The 25,571-nt window shown below is 40.8% G+C and overlaps 1 protein-coding gene across 1 annotated transcript in view; it reads right to left on the reverse strand.

The window, feature by feature from the left end:
- Positions 1 to 25,571, reverse strand: part of LOC148016823 (dihydrolipoyllysine-residue acetyltransferase component 2 of pyruvate dehydrogenase complex, mitochondrial-like) — a 97,515-nt gene that overhangs the window by 9,618 nt on the left and 62,326 nt on the right. The window contains exons 4-7 of the mRNA XM_087662535.1: positions 10,578 to 10,649; positions 9,999 to 10,051; positions 9,777 to 9,851; positions 7,007 to 7,099 (exon numbers count right to left, since the gene is read on the reverse strand). Coding sequence (XP_087518661.1) covers positions 7,007 to 7,099; positions 9,777 to 9,851; positions 9,999 to 10,051; positions 10,578 to 10,649 — 293 coding nt within the window. The remainder of the gene's footprint in view (positions 1 to 7,006; positions 7,100 to 9,776; positions 9,852 to 9,998; positions 10,052 to 10,577; positions 10,650 to 25,571) is intronic.

Genomic DNA, 25,571 nt, shown 5'->3' on the forward strand with positions numbered 1-25,571 from the left:
TGTCTTGTGACACACTCATACAGTGCTATTACCCCCCCCCCCCCCCCAACTCATCTCCATCGAGACACCCAAATCCTATAGTCTAAGCTTTGTATGTGGTTTTTGTCAAAGACCTTACAAAAATCCACAAAGCAACAGTATATCCACTGCCCATGTGCCCTACTCTCCTCAATGATGGCTCGAACTATGAGGATATGATCAATGATGGAGCATCCCCTCCTAAACTCTCCATGTACGCATGCCCAATATTGGTGCTTCTCTACCCATTTACTCAACTCATACTCTAGTATCAATCCATAAAGCTTGCTAGTACGTGGCCAACCATGACCATTCTATAGTTCATACGAACCATGGGGTCTCCAACTTTCGAGATTGGTATTATAGTATTAGCTAACCAACCAACAGGGAAACCTTCACATAGGGCCCTATTGAACAGGTCGGCTAGAATGGGTGTGAGTATATCTCTAGCATGTGATAGGTGCTCTACTACTAGTCCATCATGGTCCTGAGCTTTCGATGGCATCGCAAACCCACCCTATGCTGAAGAAGGTAGACGACATGGGTTTGTCCTCTAGTAGTCCGAGCAACGGGGTCTGCCAAGTTACCTAATATAGTGAAGTAGCATATGCATGCCACGTATCTAGGGAGGTAATGGGTATATGGATTTGTCCTCTAGTGGTCTGAGCAACGGGGTCTGCCAAGTTACCTAATATAGTGAAGTAGCATATGCATGCCACGTATCTAGGGAGGTAATGGGTATCTGGGTTTGTCCTCTAGTGGTCCGAGCAACGGGGTCTGCCAAGTTACCTAATATAGTGAAGTAGCATATGCATGCCACGTATCTAGGGAGGTAAATGGGTATATGGGCTCGGGGCTCCTAGAATGCCTTCCACACCTCTTGTTGTCCTATCCCACGAATAGCTGGTAGAACTTGTGCTCCAATCTGGATAAATAAGTCCTCTTCTTTTGCCGACTAGGCGACGAAAGATTAAGTGTGTCTGTCTATGTGTGTACCTTGTGTTTTGCCTTGCCAGAGATGAAGACCATGCACTCCTTATCATACCAATCATTTTGTGGGACATTCTAGCTTAGAGGGGTGGCATGAGAATTTGTGAGGGGAAAATACATGGCGGCTAAGGTGTGAAGTGCTCTAGCAAGCTATGCTGTAAAATCATCCAAGGATATATGGGGATCCATCTCATGCAAGCTCCAATGGACATGATCTAAGTAGGCACTCGCTGTCAATCTACTGAAATAGTATCTAGGGGATCTCAAGTAGTTGTTCACTGGGGGGGGGGGGGGGGGGGGGACCACATCATGTCTACAAGTGATGGTAAATTGTAGGTAGGCATGGTCAGCTACCACTACTAGTGGACAAGGGGACACTCTAAAGGGTTGTACGATGGGAATGAGAGATAAGGGCCCTAATAGATAGTCCACCATGCTCACTCCTAGTCTCTATATAGATCCTCCAGACAAGCCTCCTCTTGTACGTTTGGTTGCGTGCTTATGTGGAAAGCATATGAGAGTGATGGCAAAACCAAGCACTGTCAGAGTGTGCACCTACAAAGGGAAGACCAACAACTGAAGAGCGTATGCATCTACTAAGTGGGAGAAGCTGGCTATAAATAGCCAAATCCCCAAAAAATTGGCCAACTTGCTCTTGTAGGGGCCATAAATGCTAGTCACTTAAGTAAAAAATCTCAAAAAAATAGGAGTGACCCCGAAAAATCCTACATGACAATGACAATGTTTGGCAGATGTAGACAGATTGTGGAAAGCAATAATTGGCCTAGGAATGCACATAGGAAGCCAACAAATGAAGAAAATGCACCGAAACTACCAGAGTTCCTATGTCTCCGTCAGACTTTGACAAGAGCTCACAACCAAGAGATGACTGACTAACATAACTAATGTTGCGCCCGGTGGCGCAAAGATCAAGACATGTAGTGCTTACACAGCAGCAGAGACAGAGAGAGTACAGAGTAGTGAGAAGAGTGAGCATGACTTGTCGGTACGATGACGAGTGTGTCACTTTAGGTTTTTAGATAGATATATATATGAAAGTACAATGTGCTAAGGGTGTGTTCACACCGGTACACATATAAAAGGCACGATGGCCCTTTTTCCCAACAACCTCCCACCTAAAGGCAATGTGCCTTAAGAGGAGAAAAGAATCAACTAAGTCTAGGTATGTACAAAACTGAAATAAATATATCTATCCAACTTCCATCATCTATCGACAATGAGCAAACCGCTCTGCTGGAAGACCCTTTGTGAGAAGGTCTACAGGATTATCATCAGTATGCACTTTGACAAGCTCAATGCTCTTGCTGTCAAGTACATCTCTAATAAAGTGGTACTTCACCTGTATGTGCTTTTGTCTTTGCATGAATAATAGAATTCCGTGCTAGCATAATAGCACTTTGACTATCACAATGGAGAACAAGTAACTATGTGATGCCAAGCTCTCCCACCAGACGTGAAAGCCATAAAGCCTCCTTGCATGCCTCAGTGACGCCACATACTCTCCCTCTGTAGTAGACAATGCAACACACTTTTGTAGCCTAGAGATCCAAGAGACTGCTCCTCCTGTAAAAGTAAACACATACCCAGAAGTGGACTTCCTACGATCCGCATGACCAGCATAGTCTACATCCATAAAGCCAACAACAGATGCTTTATGCTTTCCAAAGCAGAAGTATAACTTCTTTGTGCCTTTGAGATATCTCATAATACCTTTCACTGCATCCCAATGCTTCTTACCAGGGGTTGCCATGTATCTGCTAACCACTCCCACTGCAAAGGCAATGTCAGGACGTCCAACAACCATGGCATACATCAAACTGCCAACAGCTGAAGCATATGGTATCTTGGTCATTTCAGCCTTCGCATCATCAGATGTAGGGTTGTCCTCTGCACTAAGTTTCACATATGGAGGCAATGGAACCCCAAGTGTTTTCTCCCCTCTGCATTGAAACGCTGCAAAACTTTGGAGATATACGCCTGCTGAGAGATAGAGTAAGCCTTTCGATCTTTCTCTAAGTATTTGCATGCCAAGAATGTGATTTGCATCACCAAGATCCTTCATGTCAAAGCTACCATAAAGAGTGAGTCCAAGGCATGAGTATCACTGCCAGCAATCAGCATGTCATAAACATACAAAACCAAGATAATCAAGTTGTCATCTGCTGCCTTCTTGGCATACAAGCAATGATCCACTTCTATGAAAGCCTTGGGACTGCATGAATGTATCAAATTTGTGATATCATTCTCTTGGTGCTTGTTGCAGCCCATAAAAACTCCTTTTGAGTTTACATATCATTTTTCCCTTCCCTTGTTCAATAAACCCTTTAGGCTACTGCATATATATGTCTTCATGCAGATCACCATGTAAAAACGCAGCCTTTACATCCATCTATATGAGCTCCATATCCTCAACTACAACCAAGCCCAAAATGGTTCTCAATGTAGTCATCTTGACTACAAGAGAGAAAATCTCATCAAAGTCAATTCCATGCTCCTGCTTGTACCCTTTTGCAACCAATCTTGCTTTGTACTTTGGTGAGGAACCAGAAGTGATTTTCATCTTGTAAATCCATTTGCATGGAAGAGTTTTCTGCCCTCTAGGCAACTGCACCAACTCCCAAGTGCCATTCTTTTCAAGAGATTCAATCTCTGATAGCATGGCTTTATACCATTTCTTCATGTCCTATTTGTCCATTGCTTCCTTGAAGCAAGACGGTTCACAAGTCTATCAACATGACATAATTAGCCACATTAATTGCACCAAGAACAAACCTGCCAGGTTGTCTAGTAGCCCTAGACAATCTCCTAACCCAATGGTCATTGTTTGCTTGCTGTTCCTGCAAATTTCCATTTTCAGCATGCTGTCCTGGCATTTCAGCCTGCAAATCAGCATTAACAGCTTGTTGTCGTAGCTATTCCTGCACATGTAATGGCTCATTTTCATGGGAAACAGCTGGCTGATCATTTCCAGCATCATTTCCTGCATTTATAGATTCATTTACAGCAGGTATTTGTTGCTGTACAAAAGGCACATTTTGTTGTCCAAAATGTATTTCTTCCCGGAATACAACCCTACGGACCTCCTCAGTCTTTTTAGGCTATTTGTGCATGCGATCTTCCCGAAAGATAATGTCATGCTGCATACTACTTTCCTTTTCTCAGGATCCCACAATTTATACCCCATTTCAACCTCCTCACCATCTCCTAGGAAAATGCATTTACAAGACTTTGGCTTAAGTTTGCTGCGTTTTTCTTTACGAATGTGCACAAAAGCCTCGCAACCAAATACTTTCAGATGAGTATATGAAGGTGGCTTGCCCGACCATGCTTCAAGTGAGTAGACATTGTTGTACCTTCTTTCATCCGCAAATCCATAAGCTTTTTCAGCCAATACACTTTGCTTGCAGCACTCTTCTGTGCATACAGTTCTTCCAGTCTAGTCCATATAGCATTTGCAGAATTCAAACCTTCAATGTTGAAGAGCAAGGCATCAGAAATCGATAGCTCTAAGGTTGAGCGTGCAAGCTCATTCAACTCATCCCAATCGTCCTGATCCATGTCCGCAGGCTTTGCCCCTTTGGTTTTGATCGGCTTTACCTGCTTCTTTTGTAATAGGATATTATAACACTGTTTTTTGTGCCTTCAAGCTTCTTTATGTGCATCAAATTACTGCTGTCATTGCTGCCAGCCATGATTTTCAGCCCAAATGTGACCAAAAAACCAGCAAATGCAGATCCAAACTGTCACCCAAGTGACCAAGGTACAAACAAGTACCAATTGAGCAATGAATGACCATGCAAAAGTACAGATTTCAGATTTGTAATTAAATTTTCAGAAGCACCAAACCATGTTCTACAACATTATCCAACTGATTACAGCTATTCCAAGGGCATGTGCATCACATTACATGAGAAATCCCAAAATTTCAGCTGCAATTTCTGTTGTACATGTACCCACGGTCATAAATTTGACATGAACGGTCAAAAGCCCCAAATTTTTGAGCTCAAAGCATCAAACACACATCTGCATTTCCTCTGTCATGCATAGGACAATCCAATTTTGCCAAAATAAAGCAATTTTAGCAAAAACCCTCAAATTTTACCAAGTGTTGATGTCCAAATTGCGCGGAATTTAACCTGCGTGTACATAAAATGACCAAATGCTGCACAAATTTTGCCCAAACTGCAAAATCCCCAAATTGCACGGGATCCAATGTGCATCAATGTCAAGAAATTGGGTAAATTTCAGCCCAATTTTTGCATGTACATGAAAAGCCCCAAATGTCGGAGCCAAAATGTCACAAATTTCTCCAATTTTCGAGATAAAGGGTCTTTGCTCTGCATCACAATTCCCAAATCCAGGAAAAGCCCCAATTTTCCGGGCCAACATTGCACCAATCTGCACTCTATGCTTCCACGCGTGAAACCATGTCAGAGGGAAAAGGGGATAAAATAGATTTTTTTTTTACCTGACTTTTGAAAAAATGTGATGGGAAGGGGGGTGCGTTGATCCGCTGGCTTGGGTCGCACTGGTGTCTCCAGCCTATCGTGTGGCTCCTATCCGCTGCCCCATGCGTCAGTGCCCTGTTGGTTCCGCCGTGACACAAACCGAGGTGTGGCTCCTATCGACGTGCCCACTGTCCGTCCGCCTGGTTGCGTGTCGTCAGCTCATCTGACTTCGCCTAACGCAGTTTCTGCTTGTCTGACTTCGTTTGTTGCGCCCGCAATGCCTGCAGCAACAGTCGCCTACTCTCCAGCATCCACGACATGTCGTGTGCCCTGCAGTGACGACTACAAACTGTCATCTGCTGCTTGTCAAATCTGCCGATTGCTGCCCACCTACGACACTTGCAACTCCTAAGTTGTCTCGGGGAGCATGCGCTCCTTGCCAGCTCTGATACCAGTTTGTTGCGCCCGGTGGCGCGAGGATCAAGACACACAGTGCTTACACACAGCAGCAGAGACAGAGAGAGAGTGCAGAGTAGTGAGAAGAGTGAGCACGACTTGTGGGTACAATGACGAGTGTGTCACTTTAGGTTTTTAGATAGATATATATATGAAATGTGCTAAGGGTGTGTTCACACCCGTGCACATATAAAAGGCACGATGGCCCTTTATTCCCAAGAACTAACATAGGCAAGCTAACACTTGGAAACCTTCTAATCTAGTGGTATATGACCACTACTTGCAGGGTAGGGAAACCTTGATCTCTGTGACAATACCCAACACATGATCACAAAAACGTTGAACATTGTATTGTATCGGTGCAGCCAACAATGTGCAGCCCACATCTCATACGATACAAGTCATAACATTTCACACACAGCCTTTCAGCACTAAGCTGCAGAATGCAGCCTTCACAAAAGCCATGACAGCTCTGCCTTCAGCCAAACACAAAAAAACTGGGAAACATTTCACCCCCAAAATGCTTCACCCCTAAAACATGTTCACCCTAAAACATTTCACCTTTAGACAAGTCCCAAGTGGAATGCTAGGTGACTAACAATGAGTTACAACCTACACATTTATATCAGGTGAATTCTCTCATATCAACAAATGATATCAGAGGATGTGACAAGTATGCTACAAATCAGGACTTCCAGCAGATTTAAGAAACCTTGCAGCAGGAAATCTATGCTTTACTATTATATAAAGTAGGGATTTTCCATGAAGCAACCATATTTCTGTGCTGTAATGATGGAATTCTTAAAAATCTATGGCTGAATAACATGTATCTTAGTGACAAGCTTATAGATATTGAGTAGGAGTTCTAATCCAACAAACTTTGAAAACGAACACTCCTTTAAACATCATAGTAAAGTCTGTTACAAGTACCTAGATTACAAGCCAACACATCAGAAGACCTTAATGACCATAACACAATGAAAAAGGAGAGAACACTCTTTCTTGATAGAATAATCCGGCCAACCTTGCCTCATATAGGCATAGCTGTACTCATGAAGACATAAAGAGAGTACCTGGCCAACAGGTATGTCCTTGGAACCATCACCGCAAAGAATTTTTGCAATAAATCCTTCCTCCATGGCCTCCATTTCTAAGGTTGCCTTGTCCTACATTAAGGGTTCAAAATTTTCTTTATTGGTTAAGCCTTAACATTAAACTTCATCAAAACATTTGAGAAACTACAACAGCATCGCTTGTAAAACAAACACTATAAACCTAGCATGAGATGTATGAGGTACAACTTTTAGGGGGGGAAGCAGAGCAGTATTCTTGCAACAACTTCAACATGTTGCAGCCAATCATATTCCTGAATTTTGAAATATCCCTGCAAGATTTACTTACTGTACTAGCAAAACATGGAGTTCACAAAACCAATATATAGCAGTAAAACGGCAGCAAAATTGTCTTAAAGAGCAATAATCTACTTTCAGAAACTTTGGACTTTTAGTAAGTCAAAGCACGTCAATGAATTTTCATGCAAGCAAGCACCGGTTGTAAAATTGTTACTCATAAAAGAGGATTGTTTTAGGAACAAAGGCAAAATCTCAAATGTTTCCAAAGGCCAAAACATCAATCTCGACAGGAAACACCCTATAATATTAAGTCGGGAAAAGGACACCTGTTGCATCTCCTTTTTTCATATCTTCCTCGCATGGCTAGGAGGTTGACCAAATAGCATCATGAAAATATGGGGTTTTGTATCTCTTTCTAAGACAGCTCCATTCTTACTATCCAAATCTTAAGTTGGTGAGCCATATAATTTCTGACTATCTCATATGTTTTGGAGAGCACCTGATTATGTCGTTTGGACATTGTCCTACGGGCAACAATGGATAAGGCCCAACAAATTAACTTTTGACTTGATGTTTGACTATCTACCCGTCGCTATGCTAGCAGTAGTGACACTTGTTAGTAACTAGGTCCATGTCTATTCTAGTTTTGATATGTGTTTTGAGGACCCATATGGCCCTTGATTCATATGTTATCTAACTATTCAAATACAACAATTTAAGCCAAAGTTGTAACCCCCTTTTTCCTCGGGTAAGAAGAACTATTGAATTGATAGATTGGACCAAGCGCCTGCACTGAGATCTTTAATTTTGAGACCTATTCAGCTCCTCAAAATTCAATATGCTACACATTGGGAGTGTTGTCATATTCCGCTATATCCAGTGCCATAGGCAATAATGAACCTATGGACATCTCAATTTGTATGTAAACCAATGACAAGAAGAGTCTATTCCAGTAAATTTGGAAAAGCCTAGAGTAGGCAACACTAAGACCTAAACCAGGAATGAAGGATTTGCAGTCTCTCGTCCAATCACTTAACTACATTGCTCTTTCTCAGCTCTATTGACCAATACGCATCTTTAAAGAGCCCTAGAATCATTAGTGTCATACCTTTGCCCTTTGAACAATGTACAGACCCATGGAGCCTAGCCTCCTAAATATGACCCTGGTGTCAAATAGAGCTTAAAGCAAGTCAAAAAAAAAATTTAACCCTGACACCAAGTATTTGTGTAGTCAAGAGTAGTCCACATGCACACGACACTCTTCCCATCTACAACGATGTATTTTATCAAGGAACCAACAAAAGACCTCACTGGAACTCTAAACCTTGATAGAAACGCTAATCAAATCAAGAAATCTGTGCAGCATGCATACAGCATCACAATAATGGACTTGTTAGACACAAGTATCATCATTGACAACCAATACAACAGACAAGGAGGACACATTGAGCCCCAAAGATGAGATTGGCCCCAATCTTGGCAATGTGCACATAGACATGCCTTATGATTTGAAGTGCAAATAAAAGGCTGGGTTATCTGATTGCAATCAGAAAATATGCCTAGGCCAACTGAGATATAGAGGGCTCCAAACGAGATTAAAGAACATGAGGGCTTTTCCCCAATCTTGGCAAAGCGCACATAGAAATGCCTTATGATTTGATGTGCAAATAAAATGTTGAGTTATGTGATTGCAATCAGCAAATATGCCAAGGCCAACTGACATATGGAGGGCTCCGAAGGAGACTAAAGAACATAAGGAAGTGGCAGGGGGTCTCCTTCATATTTGAGAGCTAGGACCTCTTATATCCTCAAGACAGCCAAGGTTCATTAGAATCACAGGCTGTCAATTTTTCCCCTCTCCTTCTTATGCCCTCACCCCACACACAAAACTATAAAAAACGAATACAGTTTTTTTAATGCACAGCCCAAAAATTAGTTGCACCATGCATGTGGCTACCCATTGGAGAGGCCAACCTGGAGGCCCAAGTTATCCCTTTTATGCATATTTGGTACCAATTCAAAAGAAATTGTAGTCATTAGGAATTTTTACCTGATAAGAATCCTTTTAGGATTTTCATATTTTTAGAAGTAGGATGAGTTTTTTGGGGGGCGATTGGTGTTTTTCATGTCATTGAATTCAAATTTCTAATTTAAAAAATCTATTTTCTTCTTTGAGGCAATTTTTATTCCAATGACATAAACAGTTTTCGGATTTATTTCTGAAATCATCCTCAAAAGGCCAAGTATGTGACATAGAGTTATACATGCCCTAGGCAAATATCTTCAGGGTACCAAATTCAAACCATATTGGTTTTATTCTACGCTCTGCAAGATCTTTACATGCTCCTTCATAGAAAAGTCAAAGAAAATGAAAAGGCCAAAACTCTGCATAAGGGTCAGCAAGTACTCATCATTTGTCCTACCTTTTGTAAGAATATGGAGGTAAGATCCAAGAAATGCAATGATCAATGAGGTAACTACAGTGGCTTACAGTTTCTATTTCACATAACACTTCTCCTGGAGCAACTTGATCCCCCTCTTTTTTGCGCCATTTGGCAATATTTCCCTGTAAAAGAACATAAAGATAAAGATTTGATTCTCCAAAGGCACATGATGTTTTTTTCTAAAGAGTTACTAGATGCAAAAGACTTTGTATGCCAAGATGAGATCATTGATAATGACATGTAGGAAACAGTAATATCTTGCAACTCACCTGTGTCATGGTAGGTGACAATGAAGGCATGCCAATTTCTTGATGCTGAATCGCTGCACAGAACAAAAAACCAAAAATGAATGAAAGCCAATAACTGCTAAATTAACAGTCAACTAGGAAATTTGACAATTCCTCTGTAGCTTATAATTCTCTGCTTCACAAATAATCAAATAAATGCATAAATGGAATGGCCCACGAAAACAAGCCTAGAAGTGCCAAGCCAAGTCTACCCTTTGTTGAGCTTAGATGGACCCTTCCTGCAAGATCAGCTCCAAAAACATTTGCTTATACATGCTTTGCCTAATGCAGTCTTTCAGCTAGTTCATATTTCATTCAATTTTATGGCATTATAATTAGCAGTATGCACAAAATAACCCAATTTTTAGCTCATATGAATAACCTGACTTTGCCTACAAGTGCTTTGCATCATCTTAAAGTCAAGACAACATTTTATGAGATCGGATGGTAAAATTAAAATTAGAGCTGTTGTTCCCAGTTTCGCAGTATTCACCAAGAACTAGTTCATCCCCATGTGAAAACCTTTGTATGAAACAAAGACTCCAAAGAAATATCAAATACCCGGAGTAGAAGATATCAATCGGAGACTGTTCGGAATGCCATAAGGGCGCAATAACTCTGTGACCTGTCGACCTGTTTGAAAATGAGGAAGCTGATCAGCACCATTAGATTAAGTGTTTTCAAGGAAAGATATACCTAACAAGACAGCACACAGAATGAGTAAAGTAAAACTTTAGGAAATTTCATTGGCATCAGATTCTTTTACTGGCAGCCACATCAATTCAACGACATTCGAATAAAAAGAGAATACAGCCTGCAGAGAAGAATCCCAAACCCCAAAAGCTATTGGTGAACAAACCATGCAGCTTGAAGATATCCCAAATTAACAAATAATCTTCAAGCATCTATGCCTGACTTACAAGGATCAAGTGAACCTGCTTGCTGAATCTGTCCACAATTCACAATTATGCTGGATGTGCCCACTGGCAGGGAACTACTCTTGACAAGCATGCCACAAATAAATCCTCGGACATCTCCTCTCAAGTTAGTTCCAGAATCAGTAGCAAAATCAAACCAGCCAGCTTGCAAGTATCAACTCTGAAGTTGGCATACAAAACAATGCTTCACATACTTTCAGATATCCTACTTCATCCAAAGGGCGATTGAAACAGCCTTCCTCCTCAGAGACGCTGGTAATATCCTGATTTAACAATAATTACAGCAAGTAAATCATAGAAACTGAATTCGTGGACAATGGAGAGCCGATTGGCCCCAAACTGGCACCACTTTCGGTATTTCTTTATCTTCAATTGCAAAAAGATGGAGTGAAGATATTGCAAATGGATAGAGTACAACTGAGATTCTCTAATCTCCTCCACTTATCCAAGTCCCTCTTTGATTCACTTTAATCAAATGCTAAGCAAAGCATCCAAATTTAATGTAATCTTCTTCTTCCCCTTGCCGTCCTTACTGGGAGAATTCAAAAATCTCTCAATCTAAGGATCTTTGGCCAATTGAGCAAAGATGTCAACTACTACCTTAAATGAGACTTAAACTAGTCATCATATTCTTCATCTCCTTGCTAGTCATTTGCATCTTGTGGCCTAGAAGAACCCACTTCTTAGTCAACAACCACATTTTCTCTTTATTGTCCATGTTGTAAGCTTGTTCCAAGATCAACCATTGCATTTTGCACTTCATTATATGCATTTTCAAAATGAGATGCATCCTAACTACTTGTTCCCATCTCATTATAACATGACATACATGTTGTAAATGCTCAATTGAACACAATTTCAGTACTACGTAAAACTTCACCTTCAATTAGGTGCCCCAAGCCAACCAAGTCACAGGATTTTATGGTATCCCAACAATGGAATGATAAATAGCCTTTCTCCTTGAAGAGGATAGAAATAACTTCATTTAACAATGATTATAGCAAGGAAATAAATCACATAAACTGAAATGTACACTTTATCACTTTAATATTGAACAATGGACAGCCTGTTCGTCCCAAAGCTCGCATCCCTTGCGGTATTTATCTATCTTCAATTATAAATGGATACGGTTGAATTGAGGTTCTCTAATCTCTTCTAATCTAAGTGTCTCTTGCTGTCATAAGCGACCAACAAGCCTTCAAACCAATTTGCCCCTTGGTTTGCTTAGAGATTGCCCTTCACCCTACTCTTTGCGAGACACTTTTAGCCCCAGATTTCAGGCTAGCTAGTTGGCCTCTTGAATCTCTTCGAATTTCTTCAAGTTTAGCTACTCGAATTCAAGTCCTAGACTCTTAATTCTGAGCTCACATCCGAGCAGTTGTCAAACCCTAATCTCTACTGTAAATTAGGGTTTACAATAGAAAGTAACCAAAATCCCCACCTTTTATGGCTGATGGCAAGATTTTGCTAAGGTAACTTGGGAACTGGTTAGAGGATGAGACATTTCTACACTTTAATGAGTCTGCCCTTAAATGGGAGTTAGTTCCTATGGTCTTCGACCAAGAGGAACAACTGAAGGTTCACAGATATCTCAAGCTCTTATAAAGCTAGACTTCCCAAAAGAAGGAGACGCAAAAGCAAAAGAAGAAAGACAAAAACAAGAAAGGCAAGGAGTTTACTTGCCATATCTATGGTAAGACAAGCCACTGGAGGAAAGATTGTCTTGATAAGGATAAGAAAGTTACCAAGGAGGAAAAGAAGACTACAAAGAACTCAAGAGTAGTGGCTACTCCATCATCAGCAATGTTTCTATATTTGGAGGTTATCGAGCCTTCCTCAGATTATCCATCTAATGAAGCATTGAGGGCCCCACACTCTTAAGAGTGGATTGTGGACAATGGTGCTTCATGCCACATGACTCCTCCAAATGGTATTTGTGAAGAAAATTCTGGAGCAAATGCTAGGGTTTGCATTGAGGAAACACAATGTACAACCACGATACAAACACAATGATATAGACACAAACATTTAAAACTCAAACCCTAAAAGCATAACTCAAAATTCAAACATAGAAAAAACTAAAAGGAGAGAAAGAACACAACTCTGAAGTGAATGAAACTCTAAATGAATGAAGAGTGTACACAATGCTCAAGAGCACAGTGGTAGTATCAAAGAGTGATGTCCACCTAGGACAAATCTCAGTACTGTGACCACCAATCAGAGTGTCGCAGGTGAGAAAACTGTCAAACGTAAATTCCAGTGGAGGTTGAAGAACTTGGCAACAGCAAAGAAGATGCTAAAAGAGGCAAGCGGCAGCCATAAGTTGCAAATGCAAGCCGGGAAGGAGGTCATGATATCAAGCAACAGCTAGAAGCTTCAAACATAATAGTGGAGCAACCGCCTGACTAAGGAAAACATGTAACCTAAAGATGGAGATCAAATGCAAGCTGCTGGAGACCTTACGGAGGTAGGCGATGACTGTGGAGTGTCAAACGCAGAAACGGGAGTGACACCAAGCAAGAGACAATAGCAGAAGAAACGGTCGCCAAAAGCTAGAGTACCTGGAGGAATAATGGTGGCAATCATGATGACTAGACTGCCACATGGAAGGGGATTGAAGACCAAAATTTACACGCCGGGGTGAGAAACCTCCACAAAAGGGATGAAGACTGAATGGGGGAAACCCCTCTATTTATGGATGTGGATAGATCCTCCCAAATTAGTTTTACAAAAACTCTCCCAAACTGTGCACCGTTTCGTGGATTTCATTAAATAACATGTTTTGGAGCTATTTAACAGGCTAATCAGCATGTAATGCATTTCTTAGCTTGACACTCTCTCTCAAGCCCAAAACAGGGAATGGGACCCAAGGCGTCCCACCCAAACACAATCAAGGCATTGGACAAAAAGTACACAGTGGCTGCTCAGTGGTCTACCAAGACCATAGAGGGGATAGTTATCTTACCAAGGGAATCCAAGTAGTCACCCCAAAGAGGACAGGGCATCGAAAAAAGGGTGCTTGTCAGCTGTCCAATGGCCTACCAAGTCCTACGTAGGCGAACATAGCCACAATGAATTGTGGCTTTTTTTAAACAGATAATATTTTTAAAGGTGTTCGGAGAGGAGGTTTGTAGTCAATTAACTGTACGATACGCGAGAATGAGAAGGGATGGTTTTGGTTCAACCCATCACAAAATAGATAAGCTACCATCCACTCAAGGATGTCAATGACGAGGAAAGGGTGATGAAGTAATGGTGATGTGGTTTTCAAACCGCTTGTGGAAACAGCTTAGGATCAGCTAAGTAACACTCTGTACATGAGAATACTACATACTATGTAATCCTCATGCAACAAGTGTCACCTGAACAGTGTCCCTTGTCGGCAAATTGTTTACTTGCCCAAGCGCCCTTTATAAAGATGATGAAATCATGCAATGCAAAAGGAGGAGGTGCAACAAGGAGGAAAAGGCTAATGAAGAAGATAAGTGTCAAAACCTATAGAATACCAAGAAGGATAGGAACCCCCTCTCAACCATGGGGATGCCAATGTTGAAGAAGAAAGAGGAGTCAGATGTTGGTCTTTGTGTGGTGCTGAGATCCAAGATATAAGAAAGCATCCCAACGGGAATAACAAGATAGAAGTCGCCTCCATGACAACATCAAGAGAGATGCTACACAATGACGAGAGGCTTCCATACTGGTAGAAGAGCAAAAACTCCTACGATGATGAAACCATGAATGAAACAATGCGGTCCCAATTCTCCAGCCCAAGTAGGACAAATGCAAACCTACATGTTAGCCCTACACTGAAAACAAAACCCTACAAAAGAGATGATCTGGAAGCACAGAGATCAATAGTGAGATGCTTCAAAAAACAAAACAAAACGGAAATGAAAAGCTAACTCGATGATCAATGCAATGATGCAAATGTGTCTGTATAAGTGTGTATATGCGTGTAAATGCAATGGAAGACTTAAGAATAAAAATCTAAGAACATCTTATGGGTCCAACTCAAAAGCCTAAAGACCTAAGAGTGTGAAGATGAAGCAAATCTAAGGATGTGGCCACCAGCACATACATCCACTAGCAAGGCTCTGCCAATAACTTACAAGGTCTCGAAGCACAGAGATCAATAGTGAGATGCTTCAAAAAACAAAACAAAACTGAAATGAAAAGCTAACTCCATGATCAATGCAATGATGCAAATGTGTCTGTGTATGTGTGTGTATGTGTGTAAATGCAATGGAAGACTTATGAATAAAAATATAAGAATAACATCTTATGGGTCCAACTCAATAGCCTAAAGACCTAAGAGTGTGAAGATGAAGCAAATCTAAGGATGTGGCCACCAGCATGTACACCCACTAGCAAGGCTCTGCCAATGACTGACAAGATAGCGAGAAAAGCCTACATGGAGGTGAATGTCAAGTGGATGTATAAAGTGCAATGAAATCGGTACTAGCAGACCAATCAACTAATCCTTCAAGAATAGTGAAAGATATAGGTTGCTGAGGATAACCACATGTCACATGTCCAGTAGCCACTGGGACAGACGGAGCTGATGGTGCAGTAGCAGGAGGCATAGCCCCAATGGACTAGCCAACCGACGAAGTGGAGGTCGTCACAACGATCAACCTGTGGTTTTCTAGGTGAAAGACCCTTGATCTCAGTACAATACTCCTTGTCCATACAACCCAATCTCCAACAGTGTGTGCAAAGCATATTTTTCTTTGAAAGTCGATGTCAAATGGGTTTGGTTTCTTTGGTTCCATTCGAGATGGAGAAAGAGACGTCACCCTTTGAATAACTTGCCTTCACATCTTGCAAGTTCTTACCACAGTTGGTTTTTGCTCTCCAAGAAGAGGCAACCAACCCCCTCTGCTCAAAGGAAGATAGAATAATGACTTTCTTGTAGACTTGATTATGCAACCTTGCATAATGCAAGAACTAGCACTTAAACTCCAAGAAGCTTAGCAATCTAGGAGTGAGATAATGTACTGGAAAAAATGGAAGTATTTTTCGAGCAACTTGTTCAAAAAGAACATGAACTAATTGCCGTTTGACTTTGGGGAGCCAGTAATAGCAAACTCAACAAGTAACTACCGATATTCGGTCAACTTGATTTTCAAATCATCCCCTCCTTAATGGAAAACTCTTAAAGCTCAAAGTCGAGATTGATACGTCAAGTGTGATCTTGGACTGAATAGCGGTAAATGAGATGACTCCAACACTTGGACACAACAAGAAAATGTTGTAACTGAGAGTAGAACTCAAGAAGCAACCCCTACATTAACTCAATATTGGTTGTGGCATTGTGCACTCTCCATTGATGGATGTAATCAAGGTGAGTAATCGAGGGTTTGACATAGACTCTCGGCCAACAACAAGGTTCCAAATTCCTTGAGATTCAAACACTTCTTGCATGAAGCTCAACCAAAAAATGAAATTCAACACGTTAAAACGAGTCTTATTCGTGAATGCATTCTTGGCCATTGCAACAAGAGTGGTAATGCTAGGAGATGGATAAGGTGTGTAATGGAGATAGGGTGGATAGGGTAGGGGAGTGGAGTATACTTTGGAAGGAATCCCAAAGTGCCCACCATTCATGCGCAAAATATGCACAATGGATCCAAATGAGGACATAGACATGGTAACTGCATTAGGAGTCCATGAAGGAGGGATAGGGACACACAGGGCAGAGGATGAAAATCCCTGCATAGGAGTCACGCAAGAAATGTATGATGATGCTCCATAAGCAAAGGATGGAAATCCATGCGTCTAAACGGTCTATGAATGGGAAAGTAGTGTCCGAGGAAAGTGAAGGGGATATCCATTACCACCATCCCAAGGTGAAAAGAAGTACTCAAGGGCGGATATGTGGAAGGTACAGTGTTAAAGGTGGCATTCACCCTAATGATATATTGTGATGTAAAGTCATCGAGAAGTATGAATATGAAATGGAGAATGAGAATGTGCTCAGAGTGAAAACAAAGGTTCCAACTGCCACTATGGAGGATGCGAATGTGGGATATAATCTGAGGTTTTGGAATGAAGCAAGAAAATCAAGGTGTGGAGAATAAGTGGATGGGATAGGAGAGATTTGAGAATAGTGGCTTACATGCTCAAATGAAACAAAAGATGTAGATATACCTAATGAATAATGTACTTTGGTACATTTGATAAATTGATGGTCATTGTAACAATGGTTGGTAATGGTATAATGGTTGAAAGTTTTGATGCTTACTACTTGGTTCATGTGATCCCTTGTTTTTGTAAGTTTAATCCTCTTTATTTCTTTCACTTGGTAGTCACAATAGGACAAGCTAGAGGCCTCTTACAAGCTATCTCCCTTTGCACTCTATACTTCCCTTCTTCCCTCTCTCTTTGATGTTCCATTTTTTCTTGTGCTCTCTCTGCTTCTAGTGCAGTGAGCTCTTCCATGTCCTCCTAGAGCCTTCTCATACACATTTTAAGCTCTGCCTGGTGTAGGACCAGGAGCTTGTACTCCCTTTGCCTTCCAACCAGCTCCTAGTTCTCTTCTTCTAGTCTTTCCCTCTATTGCCATTTATATACAAAAAGTCATCAAGATCTTGCACAACAAAAGAAAAAACAGGAGAGGATTTTGATTCATACGTCTCGAAGGGGTCGTACGAACCTGACATTGGGCTTGGCTAAGATGAAGAAGATGGGTCGCCAATCGTCTCAAATGTCGTATGTCCTCTGTGATCGAAGAGGTGGCCAGCCTCACTAACCAGTCCAGATGGTGTAGAAACATTGCTAGGTGGGGTGTAAGATCGATTGTATGTCATGTGCAAATACTCTTCAAGCTTCTCTATCATGAGACTAAAATCTAGAATAGGAGAAAACAAAGAAGGTGAAAATGAATGTGGGTTGTTATCTTCCTCGCCAAGTCCATAATGCCTCCTGAGGACCTCCCATTGATGGAGAAGCCTCATAAGACAGCATTGGATCCTGAGAAAAAGGTGGCTGAGACATTGTAATTCAATTATGAGTTGTTCATGTGCCTTGCACAAAACCAAGCGCACAAGATATTCTTTACAAGAGCACTCGCTTTGATACCATGTGAAGAAAACTATGGAGTGGCTGTTAGGGCTTGCACTGAGGAAACACACAGTGTACGACCACGACAAAAACACAACAATACAAACACAGACATGTAAAACTCAAACCCTAAAGTCAAAACTCAAAACTCAAAACTCAAACACAAAAACAAACACAAGAAAAAGAAGAGAGAAAAAACGCAACTCTGAAGTGAATGAAAACTATAAATGAATGGAGAGTGTACAAAGTGTCAAAGGGCAAAGTAGTAGAGTCGGAAAGTGACGTCCATCGAAGACAAATCCCAAGTACTGTAACTACCAGACAAAGTGTTGGAGGAGAAAATTGTCAAGCACATATCCTAGTGGAGGCTAGAGAACCTCGCAACAACAGAGAAGATGTTGGAGGAGGCAAGCAACAACTTCCTGTTACAAATGCACACTCGGAAGGAGCTGATGATGTGAAGTAATAGCCAAAAGCTACAAACACAACATGGAGCAGCCGCCTATTGAAGAAAAACCTGTTGCCTAGCTGATGGAGATCAACGCAAGCTACTAGAGACCTTCTACAGGCTAGCAACGACTGTGGAGTGTCAAACGCAGCAATGGAAGTGACACCAAATAGGAGGCGGCACCAAAAGAAGTAGTCACCAGAAGTTGGAGCACCTGGAGCAGTGATGGCAGCAATTGTGAAGGCTACACCGCCACATGAAAGGAGACTAAAGGCCGAAATCTGCACTCAAGGATGAGAAACCTGCACAGAAGAGATAAGACTAAAAGGGGGCAGCATGTCTATTTATATGTGCATGGATCCTCCCAATTTAGGGTTCCACGGAAACTCTCTCGAACCATGCATCGTTTTGCATTTTTTCATTAAATAAGCATATTTTGGGACTGTTTGAGAGGCTACATAGCATGTAATGCATTTCTTAGCTCAACATTGCTCATATGTGTCTAATAGATTGGCATATTCTAATTAGTGATAGTTCTTCAATTCCTACACAAGGTAAGGGTGATATGCATCTAATACTAGATGCGCTTGACGGTGCTCACACTTCACAGGTTCTTTATGTTCCAAGCTTCAGCTATCATCTCCTTTCGGTGAGCAAGATTTGTGGACCAGGCATCACAGTTGAGTTTCACAAGGATTTCTTTCAATTTCTTGATGGAAAGACAAGGCAGGTGCTTTGCCAGGGACACAATGTGGAATTCTTCAACCCTTACTTCTCTTCTTCTTACATCTCAATCTCAGTCCAAGCTATAGCATGCATGGTACGGCCACTACAACTATGAGTACCTTCAAAAGGCAACTCATGACCAACTTGTATGGATTGTCAAATATTGGCAGGAACCATCTATGAGAATACTCAACAGAAAATAGAAAAGTGAACACGAAGAGGAGAAAAGAAAGAGAGAATGTAGATGAGGGTAAAAACAATATGATTACAATGGTTGAAGATACAAAGCTATAATAGTCAGCACCAACATGCAACTCTAAGCATCAGTGTAGGCGCCAAATAGTAGCAAGGTGATGAGAGAATGAGGAGGGCTCACTAATCACAAAGGACTAATGATGGATAATCAGAGTAGGAGGCTAAGCCGCCTATATATAGGCAAACTAGTGCCACAACTAGTAATAAAGTGGCCAAGCCCAAAATATGAACGCCCAAGACAGCCAAAAGCCCCCAAAAAGAAATGCACTAATGTATCCTCCATCTAAAGTACCTGAAGCACATAAAATGACAAACAAATACAATATCAGAGCTCCTAATGACCTCGTGTGACTTAGACGAAGCCTCATAGGTAGAAGATGCCCACACAACACACATATGACTACTAAAACCCCCTCTCAAATCTCGGATGTGGCAAAAGGTCAAAGAAGATGTGAACCCGAGAGTCGCAAGAAGAGTATCAATACCGTTGAAGTCTGTCGATGAAAAAATCCAACCAAGAAGCGAGACACCCTCTCCATATAAAAATCTGATCAAACCAAAGGCCACCAAATGGAATGGAAACAAAGAGGCCTTCAACAAAGATGGACAAGGGTCAAGCAGCAAGAACGAGAGGCTCAATGACAAAGAAAAGAAGTCCCCACAAAAAGGAAAGGTAACCTTGGAAAAGTCTACCTAGACAATAACCATGCATGTGATATTGAAGGAATGGGCACCATACACCTGGCTCTTGAAAATAGTCAAGAATTGATTCTTCATGATGTTAGGAATATACATGGCATTAAGAAGAGCTTGCTTTCTGTTGGGCAATTAGACAACAAGGGTTACGTCACTATGTTTGGTGGTGGAATATCGAAGATATAGAAAGAATTTGTGCTAGTCACTATAGGCGGTAAAAAGGAAACTCTATATTATCTTCACTACAAGGCACTTTCTGGAAAGTTTGTTACAGTCGTATAGGTGCAGTCACACATGAAGCTATGGCACAAGCATCTTGGACATATGAGCCAAAAGAGTTTACATGCACTTCCTTCACTTGCAAGAGTTGATGTGAAAAACTCAAAGCTTGACTTTTGTGATGACTGTGTTTTGGGAAAACATGTAAAGAGTTCATAATCTCATGGAGCCTCTAGGAAGGCATGTATTTTGGATTCAATCCACTCTGATGTATCTACCATGCCAATAAAAACTCATGGTGGTTTCCATAATTTTGTGTCTTTAATTTATGTCACTTCTAGAGAGCTATGGGTTTACTTGCTTAAGCAGAAAAGTAAGACATTGGACACCTTTAAAACGTTTTATGCATTTATTAGTAATCAAAAGGGTTTAAAATTAAAATGCATAAGAATTAACAATGGGAGAGAGTATATATATAAAGAATTCGACAAGTTTTGTGATGTAAATGGGATTAAACTGCACCTTATAGCCCCTTATAAACGTTTTGGGGAGAGACACTTAAAACCGCGGTGCATATTTGCAACTAATGTCCACATCTTGTACTTGAAAGTGGTATCCTTGAATAGCTAAGGGTTAAACACAAAAAGAGGGGATTGACTTTCAAGAAGTCTTTTCACGTGTTGCCAAAATGACCACTCTTCGGATATTGTTTGCTATTATAGCATCTATGGATCTTGAGCTTGATCAGATGGATGTTAGAATTGCATCCTTGCATGGTGATTTAAAAGAAGAGTTGTACATGAAACAGCCATAGGACTTTGTTATACCAAGAAATGAGCATTCGGTGTGCATGCTTAAGAGAAGCTTGGATGGTTTAAAACAGACTCCTAGACAATGGTATAAGAAATTTGATGCCTTCATGCTCTCACATGGGCTTAAAAGAACCAATGCGCATCATTGCTTATATATAAAGAATGTTGATGATGGAAGCCTTTTATTATCCTTGTGCTTTATGTAGATGACATGCTTATTGGTGGTAAGCATAAGAGCCAAGCTAATGCACTAAAAAGACAGCTGAATTCAGCCTTTTCCATGAAGAATTTGGGTGCAGCTGAACACATTTTGGGCATGCATGTGAAAGAGATAGAGAGCAACAGCTCTTATTTCTCTCAAAGAAAAGGTACATCAACAAAGTACTTGATCGTTTTTCTATGGCAGATGCTTAGTCACTTCGTGTTCCATTACCACCATACCTTAAGCTTAGCAAAGCAGATTGCCCAAAAGATGACAAGGCAACCAACTCTATGAAAGGTGTTCCTTATGCTTCAGGTTATGGGTCACTCATGTATGCTATGGTTGCCACTAGACCTGACATCGCTCATGCAGTGGGAGTTGTGAGCAACTTTATGTCAAATCCTTGCAAAGCACATAGGAAAGCAAAGAAATGCATCTCATGGTACCTTAAGTGCACACAAAGAACATGTATTTGCTATGGAAAGGGTACATTAGATCTGCACGGATATTGTGATGCAAAGATGGCAAGTGACTTGGATACTCATAAGTCTACTAGTGGGTACATATTTGCCTTGACTAGTGGGATAGTTTCTTGGTGCTCTGGATTGCAAAAGATAGTAGCACTTTCTACCATTGAGGTTGAATATATTTCAGCCTCAACGGTAGAAAGATAGTAGCACTTTCTACCATTGAGGCTCAATATATTTCAGCCACTAAAGCTTCGAAAGAAGCTGTTTGGCTTGGTCGTTTGGTAAAGGATTTTGGGCTGCCCACCAAAACACATGTACTTGGATGTAATAGCCAGAGTGTTGTATGCTTAGCTAAGAATGCCATGTTTCATGCACGTACCAAACATATTCTAGTCACATTGACTAAGATCAAAACACAAGATAAGCCTACCGATTTTCTTACTAAGACTCTTACAAAGGCTCAACATGAGAATTGCATTCGACTAGTGGAAGTTGGTTAAAGGTTCACTCATGACCTTTAAGTGGGAGATTCTTAGGTGTAAAGGCCTTTCGCTACTCCCGTGTATATATTTACTTGTACATGTGACCGCATCCTTGCGGGTAGGGGTGTATCGTACCTTAAGTATAAATACATTGTTTTATCCTTTGTGTGCACCACATTGATATGCATCCAACTCAAGTCTTTACACTCTCTGCACTCTCTACTACTGAGCTCACCCCCTTCAAAATATTCCTTTTGCTCTTGCTGGCCATCAGCTTCTAAGGCCTAGAAGGACCCGCATTTTGGTCTAAACCAGCATTATCAGCTTGCTATACATACTGCACGCCTTGTCCAAGATTAGACATTGCATTTTCCCCAACACTTTGTGAATTTTCAGATTGAGTGGCATAATCCCGGCTTGATTCCATCTCACTATCTGAAGACATTCTTGCTGTAATGCTCACCTAAATACAGTTTCAGCACTAGAACAAAGCTTGTGACCTTCAATCAGATCCCTCAAGCCCACCAATTCGAGGGAATTGATGGTACACCAACGATGGAACCATGAAACCAAACTTCCTCCTCAAATAGGGTGGTAAATAACCTGATTTAGCACTAATTACAGCAAGCATAAAATTCACATAAACTAAAAATGCATACTTTACCACCTAAATCTTGGACATTGGACACCTTGTTGGCCCCAAAGCTGACACCCTTGCAGTATTTCTTTATCTTACATTGCAAATGGAAGGAGTAGAATTGAGATCCTCTAATCTCCTTTGCTAATCCAAGTGCCTCTTGCTGTCAAAACTAACTAGCAAGCCTCCAAACCAATTTGCCCCTTGGTTTGCTCAGGGATTAGCCTTCACCCTGCTCCTTGAAAGACAAATTCAGCCCCAAATCTAATATTGGTTGGCTGGCCTCTTGAATCTCCCTCAAATTCCTCAATTTCAGCTCCTCAAATTCATGTCCTACACCCTGAATTCTAAGCAAGCATCCCAAAACGACCGTCAAAATCCTAATTTTTCCTATAAATTAGGGTTTACAGCAAAGATTGACTAAAATCTCTTACTCTGATGACTCAAACTGCTGAAAAATGCTAAGTTAACTTGAGAAATGGTTAGGGGGTAAGAGAAAATGCTGTAGAGAGAGAAATTTTAGAGTTTCATCACGAGAAATGTTCAAAAACTACTACTTTCTTGCTCAAACCGCCATGGAAGCTATCACCTACAACTTAGAACCACGAGAAAGACTGTTGCCCCATCCTGTATGCTGTCAATTGTACCAAAAGGGCCTGGGGCTGCTATCACGTGCTCCAAGAGGGCTCCAAATTGCTGTCCCTTGCTGTACGACTAGTCCATGATGATTGCAAATCACATTAGTAGCATCTCCTTGCTCTCTAATAGCCTCCTCCTCTCTCACAATGGCTGAAATAGACTTCCATCAGCCCGTAAAAACGTTTTTCCCACGTGCATTGGTAGGTTTTACCAAGTGGCAGCCTTCTAATTTTATTTTCAGTATTGTCAAGCTTATTAAATTAATTTTCAAAATATTAATTCTAAAAATGAATTTAATACTTATTCTACTGCTCAAAAAATTAATTTCACCAACCAATAATTAAATTGGCTAGGCCAATTTTTCTAAGTATCCCTAAGCAGTTATTGACCCTTAGACCAACATTAATTAATTAATTAATTAATGCCTGGTCTCTAATGTCACCAACGACATTAGTGGTCAATAAATTAGTCTAGACTAAAATCTGATATCAAGTACCACCTAGTACTTGTCAGGCGTAACTTATTACAACTTTTGCCTCTAGCATACACTGCATCCTCAAGGTCCTTAGCATGTTACCATGAAATAATTGCCATGTGTATCACATGTGCTAAACAACCTTGCACATTTGAGTAATATCTTAATCAAATGTTATCGCCAAGATTAGAGCATCTCAAAATTTCACATCCCCGTGACAGAACTCCCCCTTGAAATCCCTACAATCGTCCTCGATTGAACGGCATTGTGCCAAAGGAAAAGCATTCTGCACTGGAATTTCCGTAAGACATCACAGTCACAACATTGACCACAGTTGTCCAACCATGCCATATGCCCCAAACTTGCTGAAAATTTCCAACCAACATATACATAACATAAAACTGAAAATTAGTCCAAAACCGATGATAGAAACCCATTGGATGCATCCATAACTCATGTTTCTCAACTATTCTGACTTTGGAACCACAGCAAAGTATATTCTTATCATAAACCATGGCTGAAACTGTCAATGGCAACATGCTGTTATCCATGGAACTAGCTGTAAACCATTGACAACATAGTATCAACTTATCACTTTCTGATCTGAGAACTAACACAAACTGCTGCAAATGTGACCCCAAATTGATCACAAGCTAATTGCGAAAACTAATCAATAACTAATTCAAAACTGATCCCAAAAGTGACCATAAACCATAGTAGCAAGAAAACACCATTCCACCCCTTTGGGACTGGGGAAACACATTCTACCCCCTAAAAAAGGCTAGGAAACGGAGGAACGTCCAACAAGACAAACTGCTTGCTAGGGGAACGAGGGGAACGTGAAGGAAAATGTCAAGACTGCCATTCCACCAAAGGGAAACCTAGGACTTTATTGTTAATTGTTGGAAAAGAAGAAAAAAACTCACTCGTGTTGGATGTCTATACACCATTGCTTTTGGCCCCTCACATAGTCATATACATGGACCAATTATTTCACTGAAATAGGTATACAACTCGCACACGCGCACGCGCACGCGCATGCACTCTCTCTCTCTCTCTCTCACACATACACAACTTGTGTCATTCCACCTCACAATAAATCAATAAATTTAGACATATATATTATGTAAACAATAAAAGTCATTCCCCCTCACATTCTCGTTCTCCCTAGGTCCCTATTCCCATTCCTCCAAGACATCTCATTCCCTTTCCCTTGCTATTAAGCTATATACAATTATCAAACTGATCAAAAACTGAGCTAAAATTGATCATGAATTGATCTCAAAATTTAGGCAAAATTTCGTGTTCAATTGATTATGAAATGATCCCAAATTGATGCAAAAGAATAGTCTTAGAGCTCGGGTGAAACTCATACTCTATCTATATATATCTCATAGTGACTAGTACAATGAGTAGTGACCTCATGGTAGACATACTATCACCATAGTACCTTGGATGCATACTGAATACATCCAAGATCCACTACATATAAGA

The sequence above is a fragment of the Lygodium microphyllum genome, chromosome 22, assembly GCF_053477565.2.
Source record: "Lygodium microphyllum isolate KBCC chromosome 22, Lygodium_microphyllum_v1.1.10, whole genome shotgun sequence".
Lineage (NCBI taxonomy): Eukaryota > Viridiplantae > Streptophyta > Polypodiopsida > Schizaeales > Lygodiaceae > Lygodium > Lygodium microphyllum.